General features: G+C 37.3%; 1 protein-coding gene across 1 annotated transcript in view; it reads right to left on the bottom strand.

Annotated features, from left to right (window-relative positions):
• ARSB (arylsulfatase B) overlaps positions 1–14,336 on the bottom strand; it is a 71,858-nt gene that overhangs the window by 36,272 nt on the left and 21,250 nt on the right. Inside the window, exon 5 of the mRNA XM_050329435.1 lies at positions 3,715–3,958. Within this exon, the coding sequence (XP_050185392.1) occupies positions 3,715–3,958 (244 nt within the window). The remainder of the gene's footprint in view (positions 1–3,714; positions 3,959–14,336) is intronic.

The raw sequence follows: 14,336 nt of genomic DNA, 5'->3' as shown, positions 1-14,336 counted from the left end.
CCAGACTAGCATATTAACAAGACATCAATACATCTGAGCAGTTCCACAGGGACATTTGGAGACAAAACAGTGATGGCCCCTGGGGACTCACAGAGGTGGAGCAGAACATAGAAGCAGCATCAAAAGGATTACAAACAGGCATAACCAGAACCTGTGCACAGTACCCAGCCTAAGAAGAACACAGAAGGAGCTTGAAGGACTTCAAGCTGGCATCCCCAGACCTTTCAACCATAGCAATAGATGCTGGGCCCAACATCTGTTCACAAGCATCATGGAGTTGGGATGCCAGGTGGATGGTTTGAAATCCTGTGCCCCGGTGCCTGGCTGCTGGGCAGACCTCTCCGACACACACACACGCCTCTTGGTGAGTAAGACTGTCAGGCTGTGAGAGTGTGAGCAAAATCTGCCTTTTTTCACTTTCTATTTTAAATGAAATCACATTCTTCTTCTATTATGTCTCTCACTGATACAGTGTTAAAGCAGTATTGTTTTTGAGTTTAATTTCTGTGTTTTGTAGATATAATAATATTTCTATATTGTATTAAATTTATAAACATTTATTTACAGTGGTATAGTATTTTATTATAAATTATTAAATTATATTATTTTATTTAATATTGTTACATAAATAGCATATTAAGAACACATCCTTTAAATACTGATCATTAACAGATCACTGAAACAGATTCAATATTTTTGTGACTTCTGAGAATACCTGTACTGTCTGATATATTGTTTTGAATATCTAAATCAAGGCTCCAAGTTTATGTTCTTTTTCTTTTGAACACACACATAAGAAACAGTAAGCTCAGCATTAAGTGCCCTCTCCCCCCAAAAAAGAATCACAAGAAGCACATGCATCTATGAATACGAGACTGGACTGAAAAAAACCCATAGATGTAATATGGTGAGTGGCTATCAATTTCCTCTTTTCAAATGAGTTAGGATCTTAGCAAATTATAATTTCACTCATTAAAAGCTCCCTAGTCCAAGCAAAGCAACATATTTGAACTTTTCATCAGATGCCATAAAAAGGGCACTGTGCCTTCATTGTTTGCTATCCAATATTCAAGTGACCTTTTGAGTTATGATCATGAAATTTAATACACTCATTTATCCTGATTACATGGGAAAATCATGTGAAATGTGACATTTTGGTTGCAAGGACAGCCAAAGAGCAGCCTAACAATTAAAAAACCTGACTTTTTACCTGCCCAGACAGAGGCCCTCTGCTGACAGAAGTAAAACCACAGGGGAGGGTCACCTGTTCCCTACAACAGTGCCAGTAAACATTGCATTCATTCCCTTTACAAAGACATAAGACACAAATGTCAGTAGGGTGCTGGCACAGCTGTACCTATCCTTCCCAACATGTAACTCTCCTGCTGAAGTAACCTGACCTGAGCAGACCGGTCCATTGCAAAGAATACCTGGTTGAAACAGAACCTGAAGTAGACAGGAATTCTACTGGTAGCTGGAAGAAAAGCCTATGGTTTAAGTGTGTTCTGGATCTTGCTGATGTTAAGTTTTCCCATAGGAACACTGACAAGTAAAACATTTTTCTTTTTCTGGCTGGATGGGAGTCTCCATTCCTTCCTGGCAGTTAATGGTCCCTGGCCTCAATTATACATACCGTTATCTTCTTCCACTTGGAAGAGAGCCATACAATACACCTGGGCACAATGCCATAGGCTTCCTGCACACTCCAGCCAGTATTGAAAATAACCCCTCAGCTCCTCAGAAAGAGGCAACACTAAGAATGAAACCAAGCTTACAGTTTCAAAAAAGGTAAATCTACCAGAGGTATAAACAAAATAATTCTAACTGAAGATATAGGATTTGGTTCTGGGGAGGGGATGTTGGGCTTGGTTTTGTTCTTTTAGTTTTTTTTTTATTTCAAGGTCTATACAGATTGATGAGTAGATGGGTTAAAATCTTCCTACCCTAACTCTCAATTATTCATCTCAGTCCCTAACCGAAACAGCAGTCCTGCTCATTCCTGTCTAGGAATTGAGATTAATTCTTGTAATTCACAGTCTAGGATACTAAGACACACAAAAATCAGTGTTATCTTAATGTACCATGTAGAAAATTGCACAGAAATCAACAATTGCTACATGAACACATTTGTTACAGCTACATTTCTCCTGTCAGCCGGGGTGGGAACCCCAAGAAGGCGACAAAAGGTTATAACACACATAATACATACAGTCTACCTGCTATAAAAACACAACAAAGGTTACCAAAAGAAATACAGCTCTAATCCTCAAATGAACGGCGTGTAGGAAACAGAATTGCTAGTCCTTTTATTCTGCTTTAGCAGTATTAAACTTTCCATCCTAGATAATTCTTGTGAATTAAAACTATATTCAACGACCTACTAAAATAAATACAACTCCTAAAAACACAGACAATACGATTTAGCCCTACCAATTAATACATTACATGCAGCCCAAAAGAGGAAGGAACAAAGGAATTTAAACCAATGCAATTTTTGCAAAACTAAGGGTTGGTCAGAGAAATTTAAAATTCTGCAGAAATTCAGATTTTAAAGACTTTGTAATGTATTTTAGTGGAATAAAAGAACACTGAAATGAAGAAAAGGCTTTGAAAGATGAAGGACTGACTGAACATAAGTCCTGACTGAAGATATTGCAAAGAGTAACACCAGAGTTTCTTTTGATAGTTTGTTCCCAGGGCAAAGAATTGTTACCAGTTCATGTCTATTTCATTTATTCTTATACATTCTATTATTCTCCTTACTCTGCTGAGCCCAAGGCTTCAGTAATAAGCACATACCCACATGTGCCCAGAGCTCCCAATACCCAGCATTTGTGATAACCACTTCTATTAATCTTTTCCAAAGGAAAATGTATGGGATTTAACTCATTTTTCTTTTAGTGCCCAGAAGACTCCATTATCTGAACTAAGGAGGTTTGGGATGTCCCAGTTAATCTCACAAGCATGAGAGGTGCACAGGGTCAGACAGAGCCCAGTAAAAGTGGTTTGGTCACAGTGTCTACCCAGCTAGAGCTATGTTGGCTCTTTTTTCCAGTCATCTCAGCATGTCCGCACTGTGCTTCTCAGCATTCCGCCTTGCTAGAATCAGTCACAGCATCATGACCCCTCAGGAACCAGGTCAGTTCTACTTTTGTACTTGATCTCATACACTTTTTGAGACACTGCACGATACAGGCCTATGCAAAAGGTTACACTTTGAGCCAGCCTGCTAAGTCCTGTATTGAGCTAAAAACCCATCAAAGTGGAATCTGAGTTCAGTGAGTTAAATGTCTGCATAGATTTTTTTGTGTCCAGTTCCTGATGCATGCTGCAGAGACACCCAACTAGGCTCTGTAGAGAGCAGGGTTTGGTCCATAAAATTTAGTTATATTCCATGCTGTGCAAAATCAGTTAACATACTTCAGGATCACAGAGTGTTCTTGAAAAAGTATACCATGCTTGTGCGCTGTTGTGTTTATACTGAAAAATTCCAAATTTCTACTTAAAGCTGTACGGAGGCTTTGTATCTCTGAACAGGATTAATCTGAAACCTGGATAATTCTCTCATGGACAGCACAGTTAACCACACTTATACCTTCCCTTTATTTAGGCAAAGGAACACATAATATTTTCCTCCTAGATCCAGTTCTGTTTTCTGGGCTGATTAAATTCCTATAGCAGAATGCTGACTTGGTAATTTGACATGCAAGTTACCTGATAGCTTTCCAAACATCAAAGCCATCCAAGGGCTTAGTGCCATTGGTATGTCCTCCAGCAAGATGCACCAGTGTTGGCAGCCAGTCAGAGATATGGATGAGTTCATGACTTTCTACACCTTTTTGTTTCAGCAAAGGACTCGCAACAAAGCCTACTCCTCTCACTCCTCCTTCCCAGAGGGTCCATTTTCTCCCTCTCAGTGGCCAGTTATTCCCACCTGCCAAAGTCTGTCCTCCGTTATCTGAAAAACATGTAAATAAAAGGAATTCCTGGTAAGAAAGAAAAAGAACAATCCTCCCCACAACACTTACTCATCTATTTGAACAAATATTTTCACAATACAAGCCTGTTGTGAGTACTTGGATAGTGCTGTTAAGTCTTCATGTAACATGTCACAAATTCAGAGCAAGTAACAAACATATTACTTAACTCTTTAAAATTACTACCATGAAAAGCTATTGCTAGGCAGAAATAATACCATACTACAAGATAATGATTTAGAAAGACTTTATTGAGAGCAACTTCTGACCATGATTCAAAATACCTTTAGGAACCCAAAGCTCTCAGAATCAAAGATTTAAAACAATTAGTTTCAACTAATTTAAAGACCACAAGAAGATTTGCTGTCATTGCCATCAGATTCAGAATACTCTGGTTTCTAAAGTGGTATAGTATGCTTAAAATGGAAACCTGTTATTCCAGTCTCAGGACTGTACTCGTACTCTTAGTTTAGAAGCATTTTTTTTTCCTAGATTTTTAGGCAGCACATTGATTTTTAATGTCAGACAAAACAGAAAGTTTCTCAGGCAGAGGGAGATAGCCCTAACAAAATGAGCTGAAACTAGTTAAAATAGTTAAGTGATTCCAAAATATACTGAATTTATTGTTTGGTGAGAATAACATATAAGACGGTTACAGAAAAAGTTGCATAGTGACTGCAGTAAATCAGAAATATATACGTGAATTAGAGATAGCTCATGGAACACTTTTTTTAACTGTCTCTGACCAAACTTCCACACTTAGAATAAAATCCAGATTCTTGAAGTTAACAGAATTAAGGATTCTTTGAAGTTACTTTTAGTTCTGCTGTACAGTTGTTCTTGTTCCAACCTATTGTAGTGTTCTCAGAAGAGTCACTGCTGGCAATTCTTTTGAGCATAATTTTCCTGTATTTTAATGAGGTAAAATTTCAAATAGTAATTGTTGAACTGACATTCAGTGTAATTTGACATGTTCATATTGTATTTTCTGATTAAAAACCAGGAATTCGAGGGAAGAAACATGAAGTACATGTCCAAGACCTTACAGAAGAACTTCACTGTAACCACAACAAAATTATCTCCCTTCTGATTCATTAATTAATTCAATCAATTAAACTCCCACTCAACATCTTTCTAATACACAGAAGAGACCATATTTCCCCTACTAAGGAATAAATTAGATGTCTCTGTGAAGACTTTGAGAGATGGAAGCCTAAGCTAAATGAAGCATTCAGTAAACAGAGAATGATTGGAAAAGTGTAAAGTGTTCTGTGGCCCAGTTAGCTTCCAGTAGGGTTGCCTGTGTGTCCTGCACTCTTGGGTTAAAAATAAATGAATTAAGAGCTCTACCAATATTTCTCACACAACAATGTTGAGCTCTGAGCTCTGAGAACTTAAAGAAGTTGCCAGTTACAATAAAAAAAACCAAACAAAACATAACAAAAAACCAGTTTCAACAATTCCTTCTACTTGTAATATAAACAGGAATTCCTGTCAGGGATACTCACAGGACTAGCTTCCAGTAGATTTTAATCTTTGGTGGCCTTAGAATAAAATGTAACTTATCTACACTGTATTAAAGCACAGTTTGGACATACAGTGGGATTAGAACTTAAGTATGCTAAATACCTTATTTGTATCACAGACTACTTACTGTCTGTATCAGTTTAACAGCAGCAGATCACATGAGGGGTTTTTTTATTCCTGATTATCAGCAACAGAGTGGCAAGGAAATTCCTCCAGAATTCATGTTCAAGTGGCCCTCCCTGCCTAATTTCTTGACTGTGTTATGAAGAAAGTGTTGTGGGGGAAAAGGTTGGTTTCTGGTTTGATTACTGAAGTTTGTTTCCTTTCTAGGTAGGCAGAACACAACTGATGTGTCACTGGCAGTTTATACATTAGTGGCACCTTCCACATGCTGTAAACTATTATCAAGGACTTCAAGTATCAACAATTTGTTAAAGAGGAGTTGGTTACACAGTAGTGAAAGACCATAACGGAGTCTGTATTGATAAAATATTAAGCTAACCACTAAATAATCAGGATGGAGAGGGAATAAACAAGAAATCACTGATTGCATGAGGTATAGAGATGGCAGAAAGTCAGGCATGAACAACCACTACAGGACTGTAATGGGTGTTCTTGTTGGTCTAATCTACAAGAGTATGTCTAGACAGCAAGAGACAGAATGGGTATTGGCTGTGTACGTGTCATGCATATACCATGTTCAGATATCTTTCCTCTAAGATACAGGAGATGTAGAAAATTGATGACAAAAGCTTGCATGGGTGCAGAATGCCACTGGATGAAAACATGAAAAAATAATTTATAGTTCTTAGAGGAAAATACATCACCTCAGTCTCAGGAATTTCTTCAGCCACAAAATGGAGAAGATTTGAAAGTTTTCAGAAAATTTCTGGTGAAAGGCACAAATGATTAACCCCAGAACTCTTTCCTAGATATGTGCTACTAGACATTGCCATAGTGAGGAGATGCTTGGCTAGACAAATCCTTCATCTGCAGAAGTACAGCCATTCATCCATGTTCTCCCAAATAAGTTATTCCTCACTAACTCCTTACACTATTTTAGCAAAGTGTCTCAGATATGGAACAAATACCAAAGTCCATATGGAAACTCCCACTAGTTTAAAACACACTCTTAAAATCCACTTAGGTATGAGACAAATGGGATCATTTTCCTTCATGTTCTACCCTGGCTTCATATCCAATTCTAAATCTATTTTAAAATATTTTCTGAATGATTTATCATCCATTTCTGCAACTGTTTCTCTCCATGACTCATCCTAATACTTTATCTCAGAAGACACTCTCCAGAGCAAAGCTTTTGGAATCAAGCTACCTACAGCTAGTATCCTTGGTTTATAACATTTCCTATTATTAAAGCTTCAGCCTCGCTACTTCAGCTAAAAACACAAACCTCCCCCAAGCATGATACTTAATTATTCTCTCCCTCCTGGAGACAAACATCAAATATGTTTTTCATTAAAAGTACTGAAATAGTTTGGAAAATGTAGTGAGCAGATGCTTCCTATCTGTAAGAATTGCTTTTGTAACTACATCTATATAATTTAGACTGCAGTAGTACCCACAAGATACTACAGGAATTAAAAAAATCATAAAACTAACCAGTTCTTGTCCTTAATGAAATGATGAAAGGGGAGAGAATAAGGCTATACTTAGAAATTATGCTACTTGTCATATGCATTACCTAGCTGATTTATGAAGCTTTGTTTGCTTTCTTGAATGGAAGGATTGCACATTTTTCAAGAGTTTTGTTGTTTGTTGGTTGGCTTGCTTTCATAGATGTTTAGCTACCTTTTTTTTTCTCAACAGTATTAATCACTCTTATTTATTTTAATATATATACATAAGACTCTTATGAGTTACTTTACAGACAGGGGTACCGCAATGCTTTATTTCTATTCTGACAGGATTTTCCTCTACAAGCTGAAATTTGACACAGCAGAAGAAAACCCTGGGGAGAGACAATGTCACTGATAGAAGAAGAAGCTGAAGAAGAGTTTGTAGCAGGTATTACCACCATGAAAAAAAAAATGCACAGAAGATATAGGCAGGGTAAATGGCAAAACAACATAATAAAAGAGAGAAACAGAAGCATCCTGGCCTTTAAAAGGTAGTTTCCATCAAAGCTGAACCAATCTCATTAATTGCAAACAAGTCTGTGTAATCATAAACAGCATGAGCAATAAATACCTTTGAAGTCAGGAACTGGTTAGAAGAGTCCCTAGGTACAAAATCCAAGTTCATCTCTAATATTATTATCCTTTGCCAATTTACATAACTTATAGAATCATAGAATGTTAAGGGAGTTGGAATGGATCTTAAATATCACCTAGTCCCAAACCCCACTGCCATGGGCAGAGACACCTCTCACTAGACTGGGTTGCTCAAGGACAAGTTTGGGGCACCCACAATCTCCCTGGGCAACCTGTTCCAGTGTCTCACCACTCTTATGTAAAAAATTTCATCTTAATATCTAAGTTAAATTTCCCTTCTTTCCATCTGTATCCATTACTCCTTGTCCTATCACTACAGTTCCTGATAAAGAGCCCCTCTCTGGCTTCCCTGTAGGTCCTGTTCAGATACTGGAAGGTTGCTATGAGTACTCCAGTCAATCTCCTTTTCTCCAGGATGAATAGCCTCAACTTTCCCAGCCTGTCTTCATAGGGGAGGTATTTCAGTTCTCTTATCTACTTTGTGGTCCTCCTCTGGACTTGCTACAAGAGTTCCATGTCCTTATGTTGGGGAGACGAGAACTGTACACAGTACTCCAAATGGTATCTCACAAGTGTAGAGCAGAGGGGGAGAATCACCTCTTTTCACCTGCTGGCCCCATTATTCAGTTGGTTGTCTGGGCTACAAGTGTAATTTTATTTTTATCCTGTGTTGTCCTTCAGTACCCAAGGAACAGGAATCTAATATAAACTGAGCGTACCATCACAAAAAAAAAAAAAAAAATTACCACACTGAATAATTTCATTGGAACTGAAGCTAACAAAACCAGTAGTTCTCAAGCTCCCCTTAAACCTTAGACCTTAAACCTTCTAAATCCAAAACACCACCACATTTCATGTTAGTTTCTCCATATGAATGTATCTGTGGCACATGCATCCTGACAAAATAGATTGGCATAAAACTCTCCAGAAGAAATAACTTCTGTTTTCAAAATACTCATTCACAGTACCTTAACCCCTTGAATACTTTTTAAAGTACTGGTAAAGCTGATCCTCAGTAAATACCACACATTGTTATAAAAAAAAATAAGTTCTGAAGTAAGAACTTCTGTCATCTGTTTTGATTAAAGTATCTGCGGAAAAATTAAATGTTTTTCTTCTAACTCTAGTAACTACCCAAATATGCCTTCAAGAAAAACATTGTTTCTTAAAGGTCTTTTTCTACACTCTTTCATACTTCTATTTATATCTAGTCACTTTCTCATTCATCTTACAGTCCATACATGTTGTTCACATTAAGACACTTTAATGGAGTGAGTTGAAACAACAAAAATACATAGTATCATAAAATCATAGAATCACAGAATTAACCAAGTTGGAAGAGACCTCCGAGATCATCAAGTCCAACCCTTGATCCAACCCACTGTGATTACTAGATCATGGCACTCAGTGCCACATCCAACCTCATCTTAAAAACCTCCAGGGATGGTGAATCCACCACCTCTCTGGGCAGGCCATTCCAACGCCTGATCACTCTGCCTGTAAAGAACTTCTTTCTAATATCCAACCTAAACCTCCCCTGGCAGAGTTTAAGCCCGTGCACTCTTGTACTTCTATAACAAAAGAATTTGGGTGAAAATAGGACAATTTCCCACACAAAAAATCAGAAAATATAATCTACACTCAAAAAGGAGGTGACTGTCTTTCAAACACTACTGTGATTTTAATACTTAAGATAATGAAGAGGAAAGGTTCTTTTTAAAAATTATTTAATAAAAACTTTTCAGTATTAGAAAAATAAATGCAAAATAAAGCTTGTGTGTTGAATATACAATGTATCTTTAAAAACAAGGGCAAATGTTTTCTTCTCACAAACATCTGCTTTTGTAATTAATATTCATTGTCATACACATGAGAGAGGGTTTAATTTGTTAAATCTGTAATTTCTAAACTGTAAAAGATGTTTTGCAGGAGTTTTTAAAGGAATCAATAAACAAAACTAAACACAGAAGCCCTTCTGTTTCTCCCAAACACTTCTCTGAAGAGTTGCCAGCTGCGAAACATTTTGACTAGCACAATGTATACATGCAGTGATGTGGGATGTATGCAACTAGTAAGCAGTTTAATGATTAAGAGTTCTGTAAAGAGGAGATGGACAATAAAAAACAGCAATAAAAGAATTCTGAGAGCAGTAACTAATGAAGGGTGGATTCAAGTCTTTGGATGGAGTCACTGTTTTACAGAATTACTCTAGAACTGAAGCTGTACAGTCTGCTTTACACTCTGAAGATAACCCACATCGGCATTAGATACTCAAAATTATGGTGAAAGCTTCATTTGGGATTTGTACCTCATTAGACAGTAGAAAACCAAAAAATGCAAAAGTGTTGACTTAAGAATGAACCCTGACAAATGTCCTCCTCAGGATCATAAATATCCTTTGCCTGTGCACGTTCCTTGCCATGTCCACAGTGGTTACTGAACTCAGGGGCAATATGAATAGCATTAATAGATTTGTTAAAACTTCAAGCATCAGAGCTCACTCCTCTAAGAAATTCAGCTTAAACTGATCAGTGGGCTTGAAACTTATGGTTGGGAGGACAAATTAAATGGAAACAAGACTGCAATTTCGTATAAGGTCAGTTCTCTAAGAAAGTAAGCTTAATTTCACCCAGTCATACACACAAAGAAAATGTTATTGTCTATGCAGTGGAATGAAAACTTATTAAAAAAGCCATAAAGAGGTCTTTATGTTTTACTTTTTGGAGGGTGAGAAAAACACTGTAATAAGAGTTTCCAAAGACTACTTAAGTACAGTATGGCCAACACCCTAACTTCTCCAGCATGTGGACAAGTGGCCAAAGCAACTTCCTTCCTGCAACTTCTACTCCCTGCACATTCTATCTTAGTAGCTTCTGATCATGATGTTGCCTCACAATAGTGGTCTAGAATAAAAGTACTCTTTTCTCTGCAAATAGGCCAGAAACTGTCTTTGTTTAAAGATCTTCCTTGTTGCTTTTTTGTCAACTCTGAAGGTTTAAGTGTGTCAATAAAAAAAATTTTCTTTTGCCTTTTTTTTCCCAAAAGAAACAGTGTGCTCCTTGCAGAGGACCAGGCCTTGTTTCAATTATACTACAGAAAAGTCATTTGTTTTTTTTTAATAGAATATACTTTTTTTGTCTCCCTGGTGATTGCTCAGGTAACTGCATTCTTCTTTCAACTACAAGTGAGCTACACCCCAGAGTCCTATTGACGTGCCTGGCAAACTGTTCTAGACAAGCTCCTCAGAGAGGGTTTTCTGGAATTTCTCCACAGATTCTTCCAGGCTGTATTTGGTGCTGTTACTAATCAGTTTTCACTTCAGCATTTCTTTTCAGTCTTTATATTTTCTTAGTTCAAATAATAGGAAGTTACCCATAACCTTCTCACCAGAAAAAAAAAAAATCAAAAAACAAACACTCACTGACTACATTTAGTGTGCAAATTGTGTTAGACAATGAGAATACCTCATAAACATATGCATGGTTTACATAAGCTATCCTTAATTTCTATTTATTTTAAACCTTCCGTTCTGTGAAGATGATATAAGTGCACCTAAGTTTGTGCTACATTTTATACAACCTGGATTACAGTATCAGAACTGTAATCCTAAGTATGTGACCTAATCATCCTAATTATCATGGCAAATTTAACAACTGGTTTCAGTACTTGAAGAACAAAGAGTGATCTAAGAATATGGAAAATCTTTATGACAATAACTCTAGAAAATACAGCAGTAATTAATTACTTACTACAAGAAAAATAACTGCCTTATGAGAAAAAAAATCTCTTTCAGCACAGTAATCTAGTGGGTTAAGTATTTCTGAACTGTTTTGCACTGTATACATTTCAGAGCAGAACAAATTCTTCATAAATAAAATTTAGCAGTAAGTAATAGAAGTCAAAAACTGCCTGATACCACATACACAAAATTAAACATGCAAAATACTTTATGCAAATGAAATTTATGAATTCAAATACTTCCTTTGGATACCAACATTCATTTGTTAAAATAGCTATCAGAAGTTTAATACATCTACATGTATATAACTCATATATCCACAGATCAAGAAATAACCAACCAAGATTTAGGAATTAATTGATAAGGAATCAGTCAAAACTGAAAAAAAAAAAAAGGAGGGAGAAAAAAATCAAGGGCTGTGTATCAAGGAAGTCTTTGACTATGCAATCACTTTCTTATCCTATCCAGAACACAGTACAAATAAATTATTTGACATAGTACATCTGCAAAGGCAAAGTAAGAGGAAAACTTGACTTTAAGGATTACATAAATACAATTAGATATCACAACTCAATTCACTGTTTATCATGTACTCATGATATCTACAATCAACCATTAGTCTTTAAATATCTAGTATAGCACTTCTGGGTCCTGGTTACAAATACCCAGGTCTCCTTTTTTGCTGAAAATGGTTACAAAACACTTGCCAAATATTCCTACTGTATCTACAGTACTTTTCAAATCCAACACTGGCATGCCCCAGATCTTTTTTTCTGTTTCCACCTGTACTTAAACTTTTTTTTTTTTTTTGAATTGATGAATTTCTCTGAAGCTGCAAGAGAAAACTCCCATACCCTTTAATTTCTCAAGGGCCCCTGCAGTAAGCTGATCTATCACACATCTGTCTGATATGTAAACCATGCCAAGCTCTGTTTGAAAGCCTTGTCTAAAGCCACGCAATATTTTTAAAGTGAGTATAGACCAGAAGAAAAAAACCAGCTTTAGTTTATTTTATAATGCAGGGTATTTCAATATGTTACTCAATTAAAGCATCTTCAAAACAAGGAGAAAAAGGAACCTTTTAAACTTCTGCTAATGAAACTAAAGGCCGCTAAAATCCTGAAGCCATCAACTACATGTAATCTAGGATGAAATACATGCACAAAGTGTTTGAAGGGGAAATATGGTCAATAATAACTCCCATTCCGGTTTCATGCTTCTGATTAATACATTATTGGCTTTATGAAGGTGAGAGTGGAATGGTTTCTCTTTGCTAAACGGAATAACAGAGTCCCTCCTATATGCTCCCTCTTTGCATTTAAAATAAATAGTTCTTGTAAATGTAACTCAGAAGAATGTTTAGCTTTCAAGTGCATCCGCCCTATCTCCCTACCAAACAGAAGAGATATGTCCATAAGGTAGGCAGATACTAATAAAAGGAGGATTGGATAAGATTGACATATGACCACAAGTATGCTGGGAAGCACTGAATTTCAAGCATTAAATTTTCTAAGTGCAGAGACTGTCCAATAGCTGGCAGCACCTAGGTGTTTTTATTCAGTAAAAGCATTCGGAAGTTTATTTTGAATACATTTGGGCTTCTTCCTCTGCTCCTCGAAGCAGCGTGACTTGCTTAGAAAATATTCCAAAAAATATTATGGATCTAATTAGGAGGCATATTTATAGCAGCTTTTAGAGGAAAAAAGCAGGAAGTCAGGCCACTGTTACTGTGCTTACAGACACTGTATGAGCACTGATCAGCCAAAATCAATGCACCCACACTTTCAGCTGTATGGAAAATACCTGACCTCAGACCTGCTAGTTTTGCATTTTAGGTTGCAGTTGTAATGTAAGAAGATTCTTCACGGTCTGATCCCAACTGTGAAGAGAGGAGCTGGTGGGAAACTAGTTTTACATTTACTGCTGATCAGAGTGATAAACAAGAAAAGATGTCCCTGACTTCACATGCAATAGAGGCTTTAACATGCGCATGGCCTTCGAGGAGGCTGACAGCCTTAGAGGATCCTTATTTCACTCTTCTCCACTGTTGTTTGGCGGGGAGGAAAGAAATTACTACTTCAACCTAACACTCTTTTTGTTTCCTTATAAAAAGAAAAAAGAACACCAAAAAACCCCCAATCAACCAAAAAAAAAAAAAAAAAACCAACCCAAACCCAAAAAACAGAAAATGACTTCCAGGGATGCGAAGCTGCCAAAACTTAAAATCACATGCAACCAGCAGAGACAAATGATCTAATATACAGCCATTAAAGCCTCAGGGTTCTCCCCAGAACCCACGTTTTCCATCCTAATATCCTATACCCCCTCTTTCTTGGAGTTTACTTGAGCTGAGGCTGCTCCGATCACCTTCCGTCACTTCTCTGGCACACAATAAACAGAGCAATCTGGAGTTAATTTAAGTACTTTAGCCATCAGGATACAGCTAGGAAAGGTTTTGGGAGAAAGGTTGGGGAGAAAGAAGAGGACTGCACACAGTCCAACCAAGCCTGCACACAAAAAGGCAATGCAGATAGGCACCTTTCAATACCACTGCCTGCAGAGAGGGAAAACTGCCCCACGATGAAACTCTCCAACCAGCCCAGGAAGAGGAAAAGCTTCAATCTGGGAAATTAAGAAGTTCACTTCAAACAGCAGGAGTGGCAGGGCCACAGCTCTGCATGAGGAGTATTATAGCTGATCCTTGGACATCCAGCATGGAATCACAGAATATATACTGAGTTGAAAGGGACCCACAAGAATCATCAAGTCCAACCTTAGCCCTGCATAGGACCAGCCCCAAGAGTCACACCATGTGCATTAGAGCATCACCCAAACATTTCCTGAATTCTATCAGTTGGTGCT

This window comes from Myiozetetes cayanensis, unplaced genomic scaffold (genome assembly GCF_022539395.1).
Source record: "Myiozetetes cayanensis isolate MyiCay16 unplaced genomic scaffold, myiCay2020 scf4, whole genome shotgun sequence".
Taxonomy (NCBI): Eukaryota; Metazoa; Chordata; class Aves; order Passeriformes; family Tyrannidae; genus Myiozetetes; species Myiozetetes cayanensis.
Note: the sequence above shows the minus strand (reverse complement) of the source record. Positions and strands in the feature narration are given on the sequence as shown.